The sequence below is a fragment of the Eumetopias jubatus genome, unplaced genomic scaffold (genome assembly GCF_037043125.1).
Source record: "Eumetopias jubatus isolate StellerSeaLion01/CBP00866 unplaced genomic scaffold, mEumJub1_p1.0 scaffold_16, whole genome shotgun sequence".
Lineage (NCBI taxonomy): Eukaryota > Metazoa > Chordata > Mammalia > Carnivora > Otariidae > Eumetopias > Eumetopias jubatus.
Window position 1 is genome coordinate 64514743 of NW_028274822.1, and position 20277 is coordinate 64535019.

General features: G+C 53.4%; 1 protein-coding gene across 5 annotated transcripts in view; it reads left to right on the forward strand.

Moving 5' to 3' along the window:
• The window catches only part of TXNRD2 (thioredoxin reductase 2), a 48388-nt gene that overhangs the window by 1747 nt on the left and 26364 nt on the right, over window positions 1-20277 (forward strand). For 2 of the 5 annotated variants that reach the window (XR_003607712.2, XM_028094788.2), the window contains exons 2-8: window positions 2063-2131; window positions 8197-8253; window positions 8780-8921; window positions 9447-9521; window positions 11332-11410; window positions 11912-11974; window positions 15753-15823. Coding sequence is in view for 1 of the 5 variants with exons in the window: in XM_028094788.2 (XP_027950589.2) it covers window positions 2063-2131; window positions 8197-8253; window positions 8780-8921; window positions 9447-9521; window positions 11332-11410; window positions 11912-11974; window positions 15753-15823 (556 nt within the window). In the remaining 4 variants the exon portion in view is untranslated. Of the gene's footprint in view, window positions 1-357; window positions 446-2062; window positions 2132-8196; window positions 8254-8779; window positions 8922-9446; window positions 9522-11331; window positions 11411-11911; window positions 11975-15752; window positions 15824-20277 lie in introns of those variants that run through there. The other 3 variants (XR_003607714.2, XR_003607715.2, XR_003607713.2) reach the window with 3 other exon arrangements.

The following is a 20277-nucleotide window of genomic DNA, read 5'->3' on the forward strand; positions in this document are numbered from 1 at the left end:
CTTGCTGGGTGCCAGGCCCCCGGTTCAGAGGGGAGCAGACAATTAAAGGACAATGGGTTCAGAGCAAAGAGAAGACAGACCTTTCCAGGACTGAGCTTTGAACGTGTGGTGGGGAAGGGGAGGCTGGAAGACTGCCCAGGGCACCGGAGTGGTGTGTCCCCAGGTAGCCCGTGTAGAGCAGCACCCACCTCATCCGCCTTACCGGTCCTTGAGATAGGTTACTCTTCCAAGTGTTTATCTGACTGAGAGGGCTCCTGGGTATGCACGGCAGGCGGGGAGGGCAAACCCACAGAGATAAGCTCGCACTCCATGTGGCCAGTTGCTCGCCCTGCCCTCTGCCTGATAGCAGGCAGAGGGAACACAGTGTGGAGCTGGGGACAGTCGGAGCTAGCCGGGACCCTGCTCTGTCGGCAGGAAGGACCAGCATCAGCATCTGCAATGGAAGGTAGAGGCATTGTCCTGGGCAAAAGTTTCACGTCCCCTTCCCCCACCACGGAGCAGCGGAAGGGAGAGATGTGCGCGCTCCTCAGGGTCCAGCAGCTGCTTCTCTCCCACCGGCAGTCTGTCTCCGGTTCTTTGGGGTCATATCAAAGCCACCAGAATAACTGACAAAGTTTAGGCCTCTTCAGAGCCCCTGGGTTGAATTTGGAATTGAGCCCCCTTTGGACTGGCTGTTTGAACCGAGCCTTGGCTCCGTTCGGTCCCATGTTTGCCTGGGCACACATCTCAGGTGGCCTTGGCTGGGGTGGGTACAAAGCTGGGGGTGGGCCTGGCTTTGGGGTGGATATGGTGAAGCCTCTCCACAGGGCAGGCTAGCAGCAGGCCACCAGCTGGGCATCTGGACACAGCTCCCGGGGGCGGCTCCCCCAGCTTCGTCAGCTGCAGGCCAGGGCCGCCTCTAAGCTGGAGCTCCTGTGTCCTTGCAGGAGCTCAGTTTCTGGGCCCCAGTCTGTGAGCACAGGGACCTACAAAGCCGAGGTCCCTGAGGGGCACAGGACCTCAGGAGTATTCTCTACAGCCTTGCCCACCAGGAAGGTCAAGGTGGCCACAAAGGCAGATACAGTCTTTTCACATCTCAGGCTCCAGGGTGGTGTGGGGGCAGCCGCCCTGGCCTTGGGTGGCAGAGCCGGATTGGATCACAGGACCGGGTGCTTTGCCCAGGAGCTGTGGTCAGCTCTAGACACAACGCAGCAGTCTGCACCCTCCTCTCCCTCCCCACATACTGATGATTTTCTATATTTCTTCCTTTTGCTACAGGGAGTGGGCCGGTGCGTGGTGCTGGGTATCTCAGGCTTGGCCCCTGGCTCAGAGCTCTGACCGCCTGGTCACACCTAAGGACACACCTGCTCCTCACCTACCCCCCCCACTCCCCACCCCCTCCCCCTTTCAGGCTGTCTCTTGCCTGCCTTCCCTGCCGGCAGTTTGCAGAAGAGAGACAGATAATGTCTTCTGCAGGGCAGGAGGGATGTGAGCGACCCTCTGTGCTGGGTGTGGGAGTGCGTTGCTTCCGAGGTGACACCATGGTGAGCCTGAAAGGCATTTCAGAGTCCCTTCTGTCCCAGGGCCCGCAGTGCACCAGGCATTCTGAGAGGCCAGGGTGTGCTGCCTGACGCAGGGACTGCTTTTTATTTTTCCTCACTTAGAACAAAAGGTGACTGTTGTAACCGAAAGACAGACTCAAGAGAAGTGTTTTAAGCCCATGTCTTGGCTTAGAACGTTCAGTGAAGTTTAAGTTCAGAGCAGTCCTGCCAGTTAAATTACCTTCTTTTTGACCTGATTGTTGCTGCCAAGGTGATTATGCACCCTGGGCCACCCTCACCTGCCATTGCTTACTTTCAGGGTTTGCGTGATGATGGATACTGTGGTTGCCTTCTACCCTGATGTGTGATGTGCTGTCACCCCGGACCATCACGGGCTGGGGGCTGTGCTCCAGTAACATAGATCCCATACCACATTTGACTGGGCAGAACTGCTGGCCCTTTAGAAATCATGTGGCACCTTGCTGGATCTGGGCCCCAGACTTGTCCTGGCCCTTCCTCTCACTTCTCACCCCTTTCCCCAGCAGGGCGACAGGACTATGATCTCCTGGTGATTGGCGGGGGATCTGGCGGCCTGGCCTGTGCCAAGGAAGGTATGTGCCCTGTGCCCTGCGTCCTGCCAGTGTGGTTGGGCCTCCAAGTTTTCAGCCCCCCCCCCGCCCCCCCGAGAGGGCTGCATTGTTCTTGAAGCTGGGTGGAGAAGGCTCCCTGTGTGGCTATGCAGAGGGCATTATCTCTGTAGCTGGCCTGCCGGCCTTTGGGGTCCTACATCCAGAGTCACCCCAGGACCCTTGTCAGTGTGCCCTACTCCCTGCCACTCCCCAGTTGTCTGTGCAGCACCCAGTAGCCAGGATGGTATCCCGGGTCTTAGCCTGTTCTCCTGGGCTCCAGCACTGGGCCACATGGGATCTGCCCCCACCCATCTGACATGTCTCCCACCACCCACACCTTGCCCTCTTGTGCCGCTCCAGCCCCTCGCCGCCTTGGTGTTTTGCAGATGCTTCCTGAAGGTCTTTCTGGCCTTGCTTCTTGCCCTGGCTTTCTGCCCGGCCTGGTCTTCTGTTTGCCTGCCTGATTAGCTGGAGGGTTCACTCACCTTCCTTCAGTCTTTGCTGCTGAGATGGCCCTACTTAGAATGACAGCCTCACCATCTGGTCCCTGTCCCCAGCTCCACTGTCCTCATTCTTAGCCCTGGCATGTCCCGCAGAGATCACGGTTTGTTCTGCTGTCTGTGTCTTTCTCTCCTCAGCCTGACACCCAGAACAGCCGGGGGCACCCTAGGGTGCTCAGTAAAGATGTGTGGAATGAAAGGGCTGGCCCCAGAGGCATCCAGAGACCTAATGTTGCAGGTTGCCACTAATCTGGGTGGGAACAGACGCAGCATTTCCCTGGGGGCTCTACACTGTGTTGGAGGAACGCCTGGCGGCCTGCTTGCCTCTCTCAATGATAAGGAGGCAGATGTGGATGGAGGGGGGGAAGCCAGGGGAGAAATGGGGCCCCAACAAAAGGGAGTTGAGCAGGCACCCTGGCCATGAAATTCTAGCTCTCTGCCATCAGATCCTGGGTTTTTGGAATCACAGTCAGTCGGCATAAAGGAAATTTGCTGTCCACTGCTCTTCCCCCTAGGGGCAGAGGACGGTGCCGGCCTGTGGTGGGGGGCAGGAACCTGGGAAGTCTCCCAGCGGATATAGGGGCCCACAGAGGGACATGAGTCCTCATTCCACTGGGCTACAGAGCCGCCGCGAGAAACAGGGGACAGACGGCCAGTTGTCCCAGCGATGTCCCTTGGAGCAGAAGAAAGCCCTAGATGTTGTGTCTACTCCGGTGTCCAGAGACACATCTCCACTAACCCGCAATAGTTCTCAAGTCTGTCTTTGCTTTTGTAACAGCGACATTCTCCCTGTGGATGATGGCGCTCTTCTACAGCATTCTTGAGCTATAATTGATGTAAAACAAACCAGACATGTTTAAAGTGGACGACTTGCTACGGTTTGACATATGCACACACTTGCGAAACCAAGTACCCCAGTCAAGCTGGCGAACATATCCATCACCCCCGTATTCGCTTGCTGGGGCAGCTCTGGAGGTTGGAAGTCTGAGGTGAAGGTGCCAGCAGGGTTGTTTCTTCTGAGTCCTCTGTCCTTGGCTTGTAGATGGCCATGATTTCTAGTGTCCTCACAGGGTCTTTCCTCTGTGTCTGTGTCCCGATCTCATCTTTTTATATGCACACCAGTCAGATTGGAGTAGGGCCCATCTGTATGGCCGCATTCTAATTTAATCACCTCCATAAAGACCCTGTCTTCAAATAAGGTCACATTCTGAGGTTCTGGGGCTTTGGGCTTCAACAAGAATTTGGAGGGGATGTGACTCAGCTCATAACAAACCCCAGAGTTTCCTCAAACCTTGGGAGCCCCTGCCTGCCGCATCCCCAGACAGCCAACGATCTGTTTTCTCTCACTGCAGATTAGTTTGCATTTTTAAAATTTTGTACAGATGGAACCATGTAATATGTATTCTTACTTCTCTGGTTTTTTTCACGCAGCCTAATTGTTTTGAGATTCATCTGTGATGCTGTGTGTGTCCAGAGTTCATTCCCTTCTATCACTTCAGTATTCTGTTGTACGCATACACCACACTGTCTGTTCACCTGCAGGTGGACGTTTGGGTTGTTTGCAGTTTGGGGCTACTGTGAACGGTGCTGCTGTGAACATTTGTGGTTATGTCTTTGTGTGGATGTATGTTTTCAATTCTCTTGGATAAATGCCTAAAAGTAGAACAGCTAGGTCATGTAGTATCTCTCTTCTTTCAGTATTTTTTTCATTTATTTCCACAATCTTTTGTAGTTTTCAACATACAGCTTTTGTCAGATTTGTCTCTAAGTGTTTCATATGTTTTTTTAATAGCTTTTTTTTTAAGATTTTATTTATTTATTTGACAGAGAGAGAGGCAGTGAGAGAGGGAACACAAGCAGGGGGAGTGAGAGAGGGAGAAGCAGACTTCCCGCTGAGCAGGGAGCCTGATGCGGGACTCGATCCCAGGACTCTGGGATCATGACCTAAGCCGATCATGACCTGAGCTGAAGGCAGATGCTTACTGACTGAGCCACCCAGGCGCCCCTGTTTTTTTTGTTTTTAAGATTTTCTTTTAAGTGATCTCTGCCCCCAGTGTGGTACTTGAACCCACAACCCCGAGATCAAGACTCTCACGCTCCCTCATTGGAGCCAGCCAGGTGCCCCAGCTTTACCCATTTTGAAATTGGGTTGTGTTTTTATTACTGAGTTACATGAGTTCACGTACATATGTTCCATACTCTTACGTAAATATAGTCTGGATACTAGACCCTTATCAGATATGTGATTTGCAAATACTTTCTTCCATTCCGTGGATTATCTTTTTACTTTCTTGATTGTGTTCTTTGCAGCACAAACGATTTTGATTTTGATGGAAGTCCAGTTTACCTGGTGTGTCTTTTGTTGCTATTCTTTTGGTGTCCGAGAAACAGTGTCTAATGCAAGCTCACAAAGATGTATGCCTGTGTCTTCTCTGAAGACTTTTCCAGTTTCAGCCCTGACACTCAAGCCTCCGGTCCATTTCAAGTTCACTTAACAAATATGGTGCTAGGTAGTTGCCTTGGGGTTTGCAGAAGACATCTTGAACTTGTCATAGTCTGCCTGCAAGTGATAAGGTCCAATTCACACATAGTACCAAAACCATGTGGCCACACGTTTTACTTTGACGTGTTATAAGGCCCATAACACATTGTTATATTTTGTCTAAACAGTTACCTTCCAAAAAGATTAAACTAATGAGAAAAAAATCTTACAGATCTGCCTGTGTAATCACCATTTCTGGTGTTCTTTCCTTTGTATAGATCTGAGTTTGCATCTGGTATCATTTTTCTTCTGCCTGAAGGATATCCGTGAACATTTCTTGTAGTACGGCTCTAAGAGTAATGAATTCTTTCAGCTTTTGTATGTCTGAAGACATCTTTATCTTGCCTTTATTTTTTTAAAGTTATTTTCTCTGGGGGGCGCCTGGATGGCTCAGTCGGTTAAGCATCCAACTCTTGATTTCAGCTCAGGTCATGATCTCAGGGTCGTGGGATCGCACCCCACATCGGGCTCCCTGCTCAGTGGGAAGCCTGCTTCTCCCTCTCCCACTCTGCACTCAGCAGGGAGTCTGCTTGGGATTCTCTCTCTCTCCCTCTCCCCCTCCTCCTGCTCAAGCACACACTCTCTCTCTATCTCTTTCTCAAATAAGTAAATAAAATCTTAAAAATATATAATTTTCTCTAGGTGGAGAATTCAAGGTAGTTTTTCTTTTTTTTCTTTCAGTACTTTAGAGATGTTGATGTTCTGGCTTCTCGCTGCATTGTTTCCGATGTCATGTCCTGCTCTTTTATCTCTGTTCATTTGTTGTATGTCTTTTTTCTCTGGTGGTTTTCAGGATTTTCTCTTTTCATTGGTTTTGAGCAATTTAAAGAGGGTGCACCTTGGTGTAGTTCTTAATTATTTTTCTGCTAGAGTTCACTGAGTTTCCTGGGTCTGTGGATTTATCGTTCTCATCAAGCTGTGAGAATTTTCAACCGTTATTTCTTCAGGGAATTTTCCTGTCCTTCCTCTTCTCCTTCACTTTTGGAGACTTAAATCACACATGTATTAGGCTTCTCAAAGTCTCCCTTCAGCTCATGGGCGTTGTCTTCATTTTGGAGAGTTTCTATTCCTATGTTTCCAAATTCACTAATAGAAGATTCTGCAAAGTCTAATCTACCATCAATCCCACACAATATATTTTTCATCTCTTGTATTGTAATTTCATCTCTACAAATTGGACTTGGGTCCTTTCTTGTATCTTCCATGTTGCTCCTTAACTTTTTGAACATGTGGAATACAGTTACAATACTCGTTTTACTTCTTTTCTGCTAATTCTGTGTCAGTTCTTGGTCAGTTTCCATTGACTGATTATTTCTCTCTCGTGGCTTATCTTTTCCCACTCCTTTGCATGCCTGGTCATTTTTGATTGAATTCCAGACACTTTGAACTTTCCCTTGCTGACTCCTGGATATTTTTAGATACCTGGATACATTTTTGAGTATGTTCTGGGATGCAGAGAAGAGAGTTTGAGTCTTTTGCATCTTCCATTTTAAGATTTGTTCAGTGGGTCTGGAGCTGTGCCCAATCACTCTCAGTGACTGGGGTCTGACCTTAATACTTACCCAGCTCCCCAGGAATTAGGTGTTTTCTCCAGTCTGACTTCTGGGAACAGGTACTATTCCCAGCCCTGCGTGAGCACTGTCTCCTCTATTAGTCTTTCTGGATGGTTCTTTCCTGGCCTCAGGTGGTTTCCTCACACACACGCACCGATCAGCTGTCTGGGGTTCTGTGCAGCTATCTCCTCTCTGGTCCTCTGTCCCGGGAGCTCTGGCTGCCTCAGTCTCTCCCCAGAATCCCAGCCGTCTCCTCAGCGAGGGAGTCCAGTGAACTCAGCCTGGGCCCCCTCCCCATGCTGCATCACCTTATTTGTTTCCTATCTTCCAAGAATCACTCTCCTTGGTCTTCTGATGTTCAGTTTCTTGAAAGCACCATTTTATGTCTTTCCCCTGGATTTTTGGTTGTCTCGGATGCAAGGATAAATCCAGTACCTGTCGCCCCATCGTGGTCAGCTGTGGGAGACCGACGCTGGCATGTTTGAAGAGTCCCTTTGGCTGGAGTTTTTAAAACAAGCACTGCAATCCCATTATTGGTCAGTTGAGCAAAATGGATTTTTACGTGAAGGCTTCTAAAACTTTGTTCTGATCTTGGTCAGTAGCCATGAATCAAGTGTGTTCTGTAGTATGTCAGACACTCACGGGTCACGATGTTTAAGTCGGGCATGCCCTCGGGCAGTCAAGTCTAGAGCCCAGGTTGGCAGTGCAGCTCCCCAGGCAAGCCAAGGGGAAGCCGCGCGATTAGCCCTGGCTAATTGGTGACAGGGTCAGCACCTGGGACTCGTGGCCCTGGGAGGAACCCACTGACAGCCAGTGGGGGAGGCCAGGAGACTCCAGGCAGGAGGTGGCAGTTTGGAGCCCAGGTCTCCCTCCCCCTGTGGGGGCTGGCTGACCCTGGACCTGCCATTTGACTTCGGAGCTTCCAGTTCCTTACCCTGAGAATGAGGCTGCAAATGCCCACAAGAGTAGACCTTGGGTGGAAGCTCCCCACCATGTCCAGTGGGGAACAGAGGAGGTGAGCAAGTCCACTGGGAGGCCTTGGGGAGAAAGCCAGGGGAAGCTCCAAGGCTGGGGCCTCTTTTGGGGAGTGGGTGCTCCTGTGACACCTGCTAGTATGTGCCAGGTGGGCACTAGGCTCATGCTGAATGTCTGGGCTGGAACCGGGTGCGGCAGGAGGCAGGGGTGAGGGGTGCTGGGCCCAGGGCGGCTGTAGTGGGCTTGTGAAGGAGGGTGGGCATCCCACTAGGTCCTGGCACTGTGGTGGGTGGGATGAAGGCTGCAGTCAAGAAGAGGCCCGAGGGTGCCCACCTGTGGGCAGCACAACTGTGTGGTGGCAGACAGGTGGGGAGACTGGGGGCAGAGCTGGTGGGCACCTCCTCCCTTGCCTTCGTCTGGTCCTCAGCCGCAGCCCCTAAGCAGCTCCCCACCTGCCCACTCCTCTTGTCGTTCCAGCTGCTCAGCTGGGAAAGAAAGTGGCCGTGGTAGACTACGTGGAGCCTTCCCCCCAAGGTAGGTAGCCCCGGATGGGAGCCATCTGTCTTGGGGGAGCAGGAGGATGGGGGCCTGGCTCACATATAGGGGCAGCGGCTGAGCTTAGAACCATTCACCACTGTTGGCCAGGCTCTCTGGCGAGTGTCCTCCTTGGCAAGTCAGCTGCCATTAGTTTAAAGTTCTTCATTCTTATTTAAAGACAACACAGACTACAACTATAGAGAGTAAATTCCCAGGGCAGGGTTCACCTGGAGCATACAAACAACAACTTAAAGGACTCTTTTTTTTTTTTAAGATTTTATTTATTTATTTGAGAGATAGAGTTAGTGAGCAAGAGAGAAGCTGGCTCCCTTGCTGAGCAGGGAGCCTGATGCAGGGCTTGATCCCAAGACCCTGGGATCATGACCTGAGCCAAAGGCAGACCCTAACCTACTGAGCCACCCAGGCGCCCCAACTTAAAGGACTCTTAGACAACTGTAGAGGACCAGGAGGGCCTTCCAGTCCCCTGAATATAAATCTAAACATGCTCTTCCCAACATGTCAGGTACCAGGTGGGGCCTCGGCGGCACGTGTGTGAATGTTGGCTGCATCCCTAAGAAGCTGATGCATCAGGCAGCGCTGCTGGGGGGCATGATCCAAGATGCCCCCCACTACGGCTGGGCCATCCAGCCGGTCCTGCATGACTGGTGAGGAGCCCACCCACTCCCGGTGCCTCTGTGCTCCTCACGGGTGGGGGGAGGCTTACTGCCCCATTAACCCTCACAGGAGCGAGCTACCAGACAGGGGCGCTCACCCGGGGGCCACCCCCTCCCCAACATTCGGCAAAGTCTGGAGACATTTTTGGTTATCACCACTGGTTGGGGTGGGGGGCTGCTGCACCCGCAGAAAGGACAGTCTGGCCCCAGAGGCCACTAGTGGGAGGTGAGAAGCCGATTTGGCTTCCACAGGTGGCCCCTGGTCTGCTCTGAGCCGCACACAGGCCCCTCCGTGGTTCTCAGATGACCTAGACTCAGGGCCACTGCTGTGTCCTGATGGCTGTGGCCCGCAGAGACAGTGGCCGGGGGCATAGGTGTCACATTTTTCCACCTTTAGAATCACCTTGTTTCTTGGGATTTCTGCCAACTCGCTATTGGCGTCTACTCGTCGGTTGTGGGACTCTGCAGTTCATGCTTCTGTGGTGGTTTCTGACATGTCTTGGTGTGTGTTAATAGGAGGACGATGGCAGAGGCCGTGCAGAACCACGTGAAGTCCCTGAACTGGGGGCACCGGGTCCAGCTGCAGGATAGGTACTGAGGCCTCGTGCGGCCCTCCCCCCTTCTCTGGGGACATTTCCTCCCTTGGCAGGCACTTTCTCACTAGAGGCTCGGCAGTGATAAGACCAGAAGTCCCTGCCCGTGGGGTGGGGTGCACACATGCAGAAGGAAGGCCGCCCTGCAAGCTCGCACCTGCAGAGCCTGGAGTAGCAGGGGCTGAGGGGCATGTTGGCAGGACAGCCAGGGCCTGGGTCTGCACCAGGGAGGAGGCATGCTCGGGGCTGGCGCTGGGGAGTCCAAGGGCCAGAGCATGGAGGCACAGAGAGGGCCATCCCAGTGCCCAGTGCCTTCCTCGAGGCAGGTGACCTTTCTCCTGTCAGGGTCAACCACCGTGATGTGGTCAGAGCCGAGTGAGCTCCATGTTGCTGTTGTAAAGAGGATGCCCGGGCACCACCCTGTGAAGCCAACACCTCACCTCTTATCTCCAGGCTCCCACACCCTGAACCCCACACCTCACCACCCACCTCCAGGCTCCCTGGGCATGTATGAAGGCACCTGGTGTTGTCTGCTGAAGCAAATGTGCAACATAATCATTCCAGCCTGAAGCTGCCAGGTCCCATCAGCCCTTTGGGGTTCCCCAACCTGGATACCAACTCAAAGCATCCTCCCTGAGGAGCTGCTACCAGAAGGAGAGGTGCTCAAAACTGCACTCGACTCTGGCGAGGCTTCGCTTCCTGGCCCTATAGCTCCACCCTTTGCCCATGGAGGTAATGGAGGGCACAGTGTGCCCTCAGAGGTCTGGTGGCTCTCATCTGAGAGCCCTATTTGCTTGGCTCCAAGGAGTCTTCCTGGGGCTGTACAGTACACAAGTGTTTTGTGCCCATGAAACCCAGGATAGCTGAGCCAGGGAAGCTGGCCCACATGCCCATCCCGGGTGTCCCCAGGGGTGCCCCCCTCAGGGAAGTAAGCTGCATCCTGTCACTTTTCCTCTCTGTGGGGCTCAGTCTTCCCCGGGGCAGTTTGCTGGAAGCATAGGGCTCTGCCCTCCTTCCTGCTAGCCCCAGGCAGCTCCCAGGCAAGTGCCAAACAGGCCCGAATGATCCCACCTTCTGGAGGTGCCCCCAGAAGGAAGCCAGTGCAGAACTTGTGTCTGTGTCATCTGGCTGTTAACTGGGCTGTGGGGTTGAGTGAGGACTCGGTTCTTACAGCTCAGGCGGCACATGGAGGTGCAGGCCTCACTTGTGGGGAGGATGTCAAATCAAGGAGGTGGTGAAGCCTTACCAAAAGCGCCAAGAACCCACCACTACAGAGTGGCCTTCATTATCAGAAGGTGTGGATCGTTTGTGCACACCCTGCACCTGACCACCCTTTTGTCTTCATCATACCTGTTTTCCAGCCTTACGGTCCCCTAAAGGCAGGGGGTGATGCCTATCTGGTGGGCACCCTCCCTTGTCAGCAGGAAGTTGGTCATTTGGGTGGCGGGGGTAACTGGGTGCAGGCGGGGTGGGGGGGGCGTCTCTGCTTCCTGCTGGAATGTGCCCAGGTGACAAGGAGGGACCCTGGGGAGGCCCAGCCACTTCTGTCATCACACACCGGGGCTGTACTTGGGCTCTCGGGGCCATCCCGAGCTGGCTTCTGTCCTGGCAGCTCCAGGGAGCCCTGGCCCTCCTCCCCCTGCATACCTCCCAGTGCCCCTCTCCACTCGCCCCTTGCTCCGCCTGGGTTGGGGGCAGGGGGCTGTGGGCCCAAGCTTTCCTTTTAGCCATCCGCTCCCTCTTTAATCCCATAGGTGATGCCTAATTTGCAGTGGAAATATTTGACAATCTTAATTGTTATTTTGCAGAAAAGTCAAGTACTTTAACATCAAGGCCTGCTTTGTCAATGAGCACACGGTTTGCGGTGTCGCTAAAGATGGGAAAGAGGTGAGTGCCCAGCTCTCCCAAGTGGCTCCTCTCGCATGGTCCTGACCCTTCCAATGACTCCAGACTTGTTCGACCTCAGTGCTCTTCTCAGTAATAAGCGCTGCTGGAATTGACCGGCGATCCCTCTGAGGCTGGTTGTGATTCTCTGCGAGTGATGAAACGCCATCACTGAGATGCACGTGGCGCCAGGCTGTCCGCTGCGCCGGGCAACAGGGCAGGTGATCCTACCCCCTCAGAGTTTTGCGGGATTGAGGGAGATGGGACACCTGCAGGGCACTCTGTAAACCGTGGGATGCTTGGAGTTAGAATGTCTCCCTGCCCTCTTCTGCTGGGCCCCCTCCTGGCTCGAGGAGCCGTGACAGGCTCCCAGCTCCAGGGGGCCTCTGAGCTCCTGGCTGGAGGGTCCACACTGCAGGGCAGGAGCTGTGATTAGAAAGCGTGGGTCTCTCCTGGGAACCTGTGCTGACCTGCCTGACCACAGCTTCCTTGGTTTATTCTCAGACTCTGCTTTCGGCTGAGCACATCGTCATAGCTACTGGAGGGCGGCCGAGGTACCCCACTCACGTGAGTATCCCCACCACACAGCCTTCCCTCGCACCCCAGGTACGTTCACGGTCTCCCAGCTTACACTTCCCACACCAGTGGCACCCCCACTTTTTCTTTTCTTAAAAAAAAAGAAGTTTTTTCTATATTGACTCTGATCACTTTCTAATGCTCTCTCAACTGCGTTCTATGGAAGCAGGCCGACAGGGACCCCCACATCTCCTCACTCTTCACGTGGCTCTAGGACACCCCTGCCCCTGGTCTCCTTTATCTCTCTTTGCTGATTCTTCCTTTTTTCCTCAGCCTCAAGGTATTGGAACATCCAGGACTTAAGTCTCTTCTTCCTGCCCCCACCCCAAATCATGACATAAGATTCTCATACCATAAAATGCACCCCTTTAAAGGGTATGATTCGGGGGAGGTTTAGTTTATTCAGAGTTGTGCAACCGTCAGTCTCCACTACCTAACTCCAGAACATTTTCATGCCCCAAATGAAATCCTGTCCCGTGAGTGGTCACTCCGTTCCTGGCTCCCCAGCTCCTGATGACCACTAGCCTGTTTTCCGTCTCTGTGGATTTGCCCATTCTGGGCACTTCACATAAATGAAATCAGACATGTGGCCTTTGTGCCCGGCTTCCTGCACTCAGCAGAAGGTTGTCAAGGTTCATCCACATGGTAGCCTGTGTCAGAGCTTCATTCCTTTTTATGCCTGAATAATGAACCATTGTGTGGCTGGACCATATTTTGTTTGCCCACTTGTCCGTTGATGGACATCTGAGTTGTTTGCACTTTGAGCTGTTGTGAATAATGCTGCTGTGAACATCAAAAACTTGTGCACAAGTTTTTCCATGGACTTAAGTTTTCACTTCTCTTGGCTCTATACCTAGGAATGGAGTTGACGGGTCATAGGGTAACTCAGTTTTTAACCTTTTGAAGAGCCAGCAGCCTGTTTTCCAAAGCGGCTGCACCATTTTGTGTACCTCACCCCCTCCAATGACGTGTCAAGGTCATACTTCCCTGGTTCTTCACATTTCATAATTTTTTTTGGTTGTTGAGAAATGAACATTTCAAATAAAGTAATACGTTAACTCTGGAAGTCAGAATCTGTCTCCACCGTAGGATTTTGTTCATTGCTATTGTATGTCGTGTAGTTTTCTGAAGCAATTTTGTAAAGTCTGTATTCTTTCTCAGGGGAGGCCACTGAGGTCTCTGCTCAGTTTGCTTAGTGGTCAGCTAGTAACTAGACAGAGATTTCCTGAAACACCTGGAGAAACGGCCCAGTCTTTGCTGACGGATTCTGTAGGCATTTGGGGGCATGCTTTGGGCAGTCAGCCAGGCGCCGGAAACTTTGCCTTAGCCCTCACTTCCTACCTGTGCCGGGCCTCGAGGTCAGCCAGAGGGGAGAGCTCAGGCTGTCTGGGGCCTTTCCCTGGGTGTGTGTGTGTGCCGCCCAGGGCCTACACCTGGCCTTCTAGGTCCCCGGGAATATGCAGGAGCTTTTCAAAGCCCCTGTGGACAGCTCACTCCTTGGCTTTCCTTTTATTTATTTATTTTTTTAAAGATTTTATTTATTTATGTGTCAGAGAGAGAGAGCACAAGCAGGGGAGGTGGCAGGCAGAGGGAGTGGGAGAGGGAGAAGCAGGCTTCCTACTGAGCAAGGAGCCCCATGCAGGACTTGATCCCAGGACCCCAAGATCATGACCCAAGCCAAAGGCAGACGCTTAACCAACTGAGCCACCCAGCCATCCCTGGCTTTTCCTTTTAAGTTTTTGGTGGTGTGTTGTTTGCTTCAGCTGTTATCCATTGGTTCGGGCAGCCGTGGCATCAGTCACTGGGCAGATCCTCCTCTGAGAGAGGCTTCTGGCCCTGGGCCAGGTCAAGTGAGGTTGAAGACAAGCCTTTTGAGTGGGGTCTTCTGGGGAAACTCCAGCCAGGTCAATCGACAACTGTTTCTTGGGAGGGAGCTTTGCAAGGGCTCCGATTCGGCTCGGCTCTGCTCTCCCTGCTGTGTTTCTTAAGTCGCTCATCGTCGCTTAAGGTTGCCACTGTGCTGAGGGATAGGGCTAGAGTCTGTTACAACTTCACAAAACTCACTGTCCGTACCAAGTTTCAGCCATTTTTCTTGACTGAACGTTCCCTGTGTTGCTGCAAGCTTTTGATTAATTTCCAGAGTTCTCAAAAAGTTGAATCTGACTGTTTTTGCTAGTTGTCTGGCTGTTTTTATGGAAGGGTGAACACTGGGAGGTCCTCGCGCCACCGTTTTTTGCCAGTGTCCCCTCCCCCATCTGCTGTGAGGGTGCTTCTCTGCCCTCATTCCCATGAGGCGGGTGGAGCTAAGGAAGGGGGCCGTACGGTCAAGGTAGTGGAGAGGGGGATGGGAGGCAGGAAGGGGCTTGGCCAAGGCCACATCCTCGTGGGTCTCCCAGGGGCCCTGGGAAGCAGATGGCACAAGCCCTGAGCCTCCACATGGGCTGCAGCGAAGTGCATGAGGCCCACAGACTCCCTGGGCCTGGAGGCCACTTCTGCCTCCTAGTTAGACCGACAGAGCACAGACGGAGCAGATGGAGGAAGAACAAGGGAGCAGTTCTCTTTCTCCCCAGATGCCCAAATCCCAAGCCTCCATCTTCGGTTCTGTGCTTTCTCTGGAAATGGGGAACAGAGGGGGCATGGGGAAAATGCATACCTCCAGTCCTCAGAGGAGCACCATGCCTCCCTCCGGCTGTCAGGCCCTCAAGAGCAGCCTCCGGAGGGGACAGGTGGCTTGTGCACAAAGGGGGCCCTTGGGTGGGTTACATGGCTCTGTAGGGTGGTGGGGTGCTGTTGTTCAAGGGAGGAAAGGAGGGCGACCATTAGTGACCCCTCACCCTTCAGCCAGGCCTACGTTGGTTCTGCATAAAGCCCCTGAAGGCCACAGTCAGCTCCCAGGAGCTGGGCGGTCATCTGGGACAGACCGACTTATGTGCCCACGCCAGGGTGCCCTGCAGAAGCGACAGGCCTGGCCCCAGCCTGCTGGACCTCGGCTAGGCGGCTGCCATGTGTCCGCCAGCCAGAGGGGCATAGAGCAGGAGTTGTCTGGCCCGTGGGGAGGCAGCCGTCCCACCGCCCACCCCCGCCACCCCCTCCCTGGGGGCCTGCCAAGACTCACTTGTGTTTTAGTTCCTTTGATTTCTAGACCTTTTGGTTTTCTTTACACAAACCCGAGAAATTCCTGGCTTTATTTTTATTGCCGATTAGAATCATAAACTGTTTGCAATCCGCTTCCTCTCCACCCGCACATCTTGCTCTTCTTACTCTCGTGGGCCACTGAGGGGACACGGGTCCTTGTCTCCCCCACCTGCTTAGCGGCCCCTCCTCAGGCTCCGCTGGGGATGACCAGGAGCGTCCAGCCTTCAGCCCCGTGCCCTTGGGACCAGCCTGCCCCTCCACACCCTGCGTCACTCTGCTCCCCGCCTGTCCTCCCTCAGCCCAGCATCTGGATCAAGGGGAAGGCCCTGGAGAGCAGGGAGAAAAAAGCTGCGGGCCACGCGCCGGCTCCCCAACCACCTTGCACAGCCAGGGAGTGCTGGGTGTTTTGCCCAGGAAGGTAGATGGTGCACCAAGTCAGATATAGCCAGGTCACCTGTCCCTAGAGGCCACAACCTGAAGAACAGTGTGTGGAGCAAGGAAGCGCACCCATGGGTGGGCTGGGGGTGGTTCTGCTTGAGTTGTGTCTACAGAATGGTCATCCTCTTTGGGGGAAGTCTCTGGAGACAGGCCAAGTGATGCTCTTTTCACATTGATCCTTTTTTTTTCTGAATAGATTGAAGGTGCCTTGGAATATGGAATTACAAGTGACGACATCTTCTGGCTGAAGGAATCCCCTGGAAAAACGTAAGACCCGACGTGTGCCTTAATGGAGAGCCTCTTGTTCACCATTGCAAACATCAGAACCATTCAGAACCACATGTTGGTCCTCTCTCCCTAGAGCATTCTTTCCTGTCTACATGAAAGAAGGACAGAGAGCCCGGTGCTTGGGCCCCTTGGTGGGGCTCTTGACTGTCTTGGAAGTGATGACCCATGTATTACAAAATTCATCAGCCGCCATCTAGGGGCGGTGGTTTTCAAACAGGGTTCCCAGAGCCCCATGGTTCCAGTGGGTTCTGTCAGGGACATCACAGAGGGAGGACATTCAAGGGGGAGAAAGTAAGGCCAAGTCCTCAGGGAAAGCCGTTGGCCTCTCCGCAGGCCTTGATTAAACATCCCCTTTCCTCTGGTTTGAACCTTGGGCTTCTCTGAAATGCAGCAAAGCCTCTGAAGTTTTCAGAAACTGTAACCCAGGAAATGAGACGTGCAGTGTGTGAGCAGTTTTACACTCCCTGAGCGGGTGTTCAGGCACCAAATGTATTTCTTGTACCCACAGAGCAGGCTGTTGGGGGGTTCCAGGTCTAGACAGGCCCTGCAAGTGGCGTCTGGGGGACGCAGGGACTGGAAAGGCCACCAGAGGGCAACAGAGGCTTGGTCGTCAGTGGGCTCTTAGCTGCCTTGGGACTTGGGTTTGAGAAAATAGAGGTGGAGAAGTGTGCCAGGGTGGGTGGGCGTGTGCGTGAACGGGCACCCCTGTGCTCTCCTTATCACTGTTTCCCACTTCCTGAGGCATCTCTGGTCGGGGTCGGGGCTTGATTCCCTTGAATGGATGTGGTATAGTTGATCTTTCCACGACTCCCAAGCATCTCAGTAGGCTCTTTTTGTCGGCATTATGAAATGCTGCAGCGAAAACCTTTGGTGTGCATCTTACCTACTGTCAGAATGCTTCTCGTGTGTTCTACATACCTGTCAGGGGGGTTTCCTACAAGCCAAGAACGCAGGTACAGGGCTTTACACATGTTGCTAGCAGGTGCTCCCTCCTGGTGGGCTGCCCCGTGTTCCCGGTGCACCCCTGCCTGCCCCCCCTCCCCCTAACTGGGCCAGGCCATCGGCTTTTTCATGAGCCATAAAACAGGAAGGAGCCTCTCCTCCTGCTTCTGCGGGGGTGAACGCCAGTTGTTTCTGCCCAAGGTGTGTGTGGTCCCTCCAGTGACTGTGGTCAAGCTCACCCAGGCTTGGATCCCTCTGTCGCGTTCCTCTGGCTCTCCAGGCTGTGGTTTCTCCTTTTACTCGGTGATATTATTTCATACAGAAGTTTGTAATTTTCACACTGTGACATTGATCACTTTTTTCCTTTATGCTGAAATATCTGGGTTATCTATTCTTCTATCTTTAGCTAGCTAATGGGTTAAACGTGACCTGATTCTATTTGCACTTGCTATTACTAGTCATCATTTCGTGTATTTACTAGCCATTTAGAACTGAGTGTGTCTGTGAACGTGTGAGTGTGTGTTGTCAGCTTGGTCCGTGGCCCACTTTCTATCTGGTTTTTCTTTTTTCTTATCTGTTCCTTATCTTCCAGCTGGTTCGCGTTCTAGGGCTGTGATCCCAGGCCATTTCTATTGCACATTTTCTTGGCTTGTCATGTCATTTCACTTGCGTGATGTACAAATGGTTTTTTTTCTTATTTTTTTTAACCTACCTTAGATCTCTTTTTACACTTAATGGCTTTTAGATTTATTGCATGTTCAGGAAGGCCTGCTCCACCCCCAAGATTGTTTTTGAAAAAGAGCCTCTGTATTTTCCTTTAGGGTTTCCACAAGTCAGATTTTCCTTTGCGTCCTCGGGGTGTTTGCTGTTCATCTTTGGTGTGGTGTGGTATGGTGTGGCATGGTGTGGCATGGTGTGGTACGGTGTGGCGGGGTGTGGCATGGTGTGGTATGGTGTGGCGGGGTATGGTGTGGTGTAGCGGGGCATGCTGTGGTATGGCATGGCATGTCGTGGCGTGGCGTGATGTGGCATGTGGTGCGGCATGGCGTGAAGGGGGCTAGGCTGCCAGGGCCCCTGTGTTGCTGACCAGCAGCCCTGCGAGCCAGTCTGAAAGCTCAGTCCCCGAGTGGAGTCCAGTCCTGCTCTGGCTTCTGACTCCGACTTTCCTGTATCACTGGTCCAAGTGCCTGGCACTGGCTTCAGATCTTAGTTTTCTTTTGCACTGACCCCTCTGGGTGGGATGTAGACCCATTTTGCCGGCCTCTCTGTAGTGGTCCTCTGGACCCGTGGTTCAGACAGCCTCGAATGTGCAGCTGCCTCGGAGGCCAGCTCACCGCCGGCGCTTGTGTCCTGTGTGAGGCCCTGTGAGCTTTGGTCATCTCGGCCTCTAACCGAAGGCCAGTGTTTTCTGAATCCTGGTCTTTTGTCAAATTTGTTCCTATGTATTCTGTCAGTTTCCTTTGTTTGCTGTTTTCCCATTACACGTTAAAAGCAGCGTCTCAGTGTCCAGAAAGGGGTCGGTTTCTAGCGATTGTCTCTCGGACCACTGCTCACGGGAGGCTGGGTGTGTGTGTGGAGGCTGAGAAGGGCGGGAGGCCCAGGCGTGCTGGGTGCCGCCGGTGCTCTGTGCGGTGGCCCAGGGCTGGGCCCCTCCTCCTCCGCGACCGTGTGTTGGGGCAGCGGCCTGCTCGGCCGGGAAGACACCACCCCAGATCTTTCGGTCAGGAAAGAAAGTGCTGTGTTTATTTTTTTCAGGAAAAAAACATTTAGAAGATTTTTTTTTTTAAAAAAAGCTCTTTCGTTTAGAAGGAATCTAGGTATGTTATTGTTTAAGAAAAAAAGTGTTTGCAATGTATCAGTCACCCGTTTCTCGTTCTGAGCATGATTTATGTGAGGAAATGGTTTTTTTTAAAAATTAAGCTGGAGATATATCCCTGTACGATGCTTCTGTGAAAATGTGGCTTTTGTCCGGTGCTGTTAATGCAAGTTGTAACAGTGTGATATGGGAGGCAGTGTTTACATGCTGCATTCCTCTGCTGTAGTCAAAATAAGCCCGGAGGGTCTACAGTAGCATTTCTGTATTTTATCAGCTTGGGCTGGGGCTGAGAGGGAGGCCTCCGCTCACACTTGGAGGGGCTGTTTCTGCCAGATTTATTTGCCTTATAAATATTCCCTGTGTTTATTTTAACTCGCCTTTAAAATGGAGCTGAAATTAATATGGACCTGAGGGCTGCCCCCCGGCCCTGTAGTGCCTCCCGCAGCCGGTGGGGGGGGGGGGGATCTCTGCTCAGTGCCATGGGAGGCACAGCCAGTGCTGGAGGGCACCCAGCGAGCTGGCCTCCGTCTGCAGCGGGTGCGGTCCCCGCCGGCCAGCTCCTCATGGCCCATCAGAGGCTCCGCGTCCCTTGTGCATTCTTTCTCCCTGCATCCCTCCCCGTGCTGGGGCATGGGCAGTATCCGAGACCTTTCAGGGTGCATCCGAGTTGGGCACAGTGACCAGTAGCCCTTAGTGGGGCCTGCGGCCCTTCAGCCTTCCGTGGTGGTTCCACGGCTTTGTCCCCTCAAGGCATGGACCCCGGTGGCCACAGAGGTGTTCAGCCTCACAGACATGTCTTTACTCGAATCCAGGTCTGGGGAGCCCAGGGCTAGCCAGGTGGCAGAGAGGGCATGATGAAGCCCAAGCCCAGCTGGTGGGAAGAATGAAACAGCCTTCACAACACAGCTGGGTGCCCGGCTTGGCACCCCGGAGGTAACAGATCACATGTGGAAACTTCCACCATATGCAGCGCGAGCTCCCAAGTCTGCGAGCAGGGCCCTGTGATGCCAGGCCGGGGCCCGGGGGCGCCCTGGTGGCCCAGACCCTCGGAGCCACACCCTTGGCCTGAGGTGGGACCATGAGATTGGCATCTACTCAGCCTCGGCCTCCTGAACGCCAGCTTTGTATCTGGCTTGTTCAACATTTCTGTTGTTCTTGCTTCTTCCTTTTTCTGTGTAATCCAGGGCAGGTTGAAGAAGTGAGGAGGATTCTGGGGGAAAAACAGAGTCCCCTGGGCAGGTAGCAGGAGCCCCTTCGGAAGGAACGGTCAGGGGGATAATGGTCACTTCCAGGAACTATTGACCACCAGTGGAGAAAATGGGGGGGGGGCAGAGGAAGTGCACTGCCCTGCACGGGGAGGCTTAGAGATGGCGTGCAGCCCTGCCTGTCCCAGATGTCCAGCCCAGCAGCTTCCTGGCAGATGGAGGAAGGGTGGAAGGGAGAAAGGTGGGCCAACTCCCCACAGTGCCTTTAGGGAGGCAGGCCCTGGGGAATCTGGCCCTGCCTTTGATCCCACAGCCTGGTGATATTGGCTCACTCAGCTGGAGGGCTACCTCCTCTTCCAGGCCTTCTGGACCTGGGCGTCCTGGCTGGGACTTGGGCCTGGCCTTCCAGCCTGCCCGGGGCCAGGATCCTCAGGTCCCCACACCCTGCAACCATTTGGGGACCCTAATGG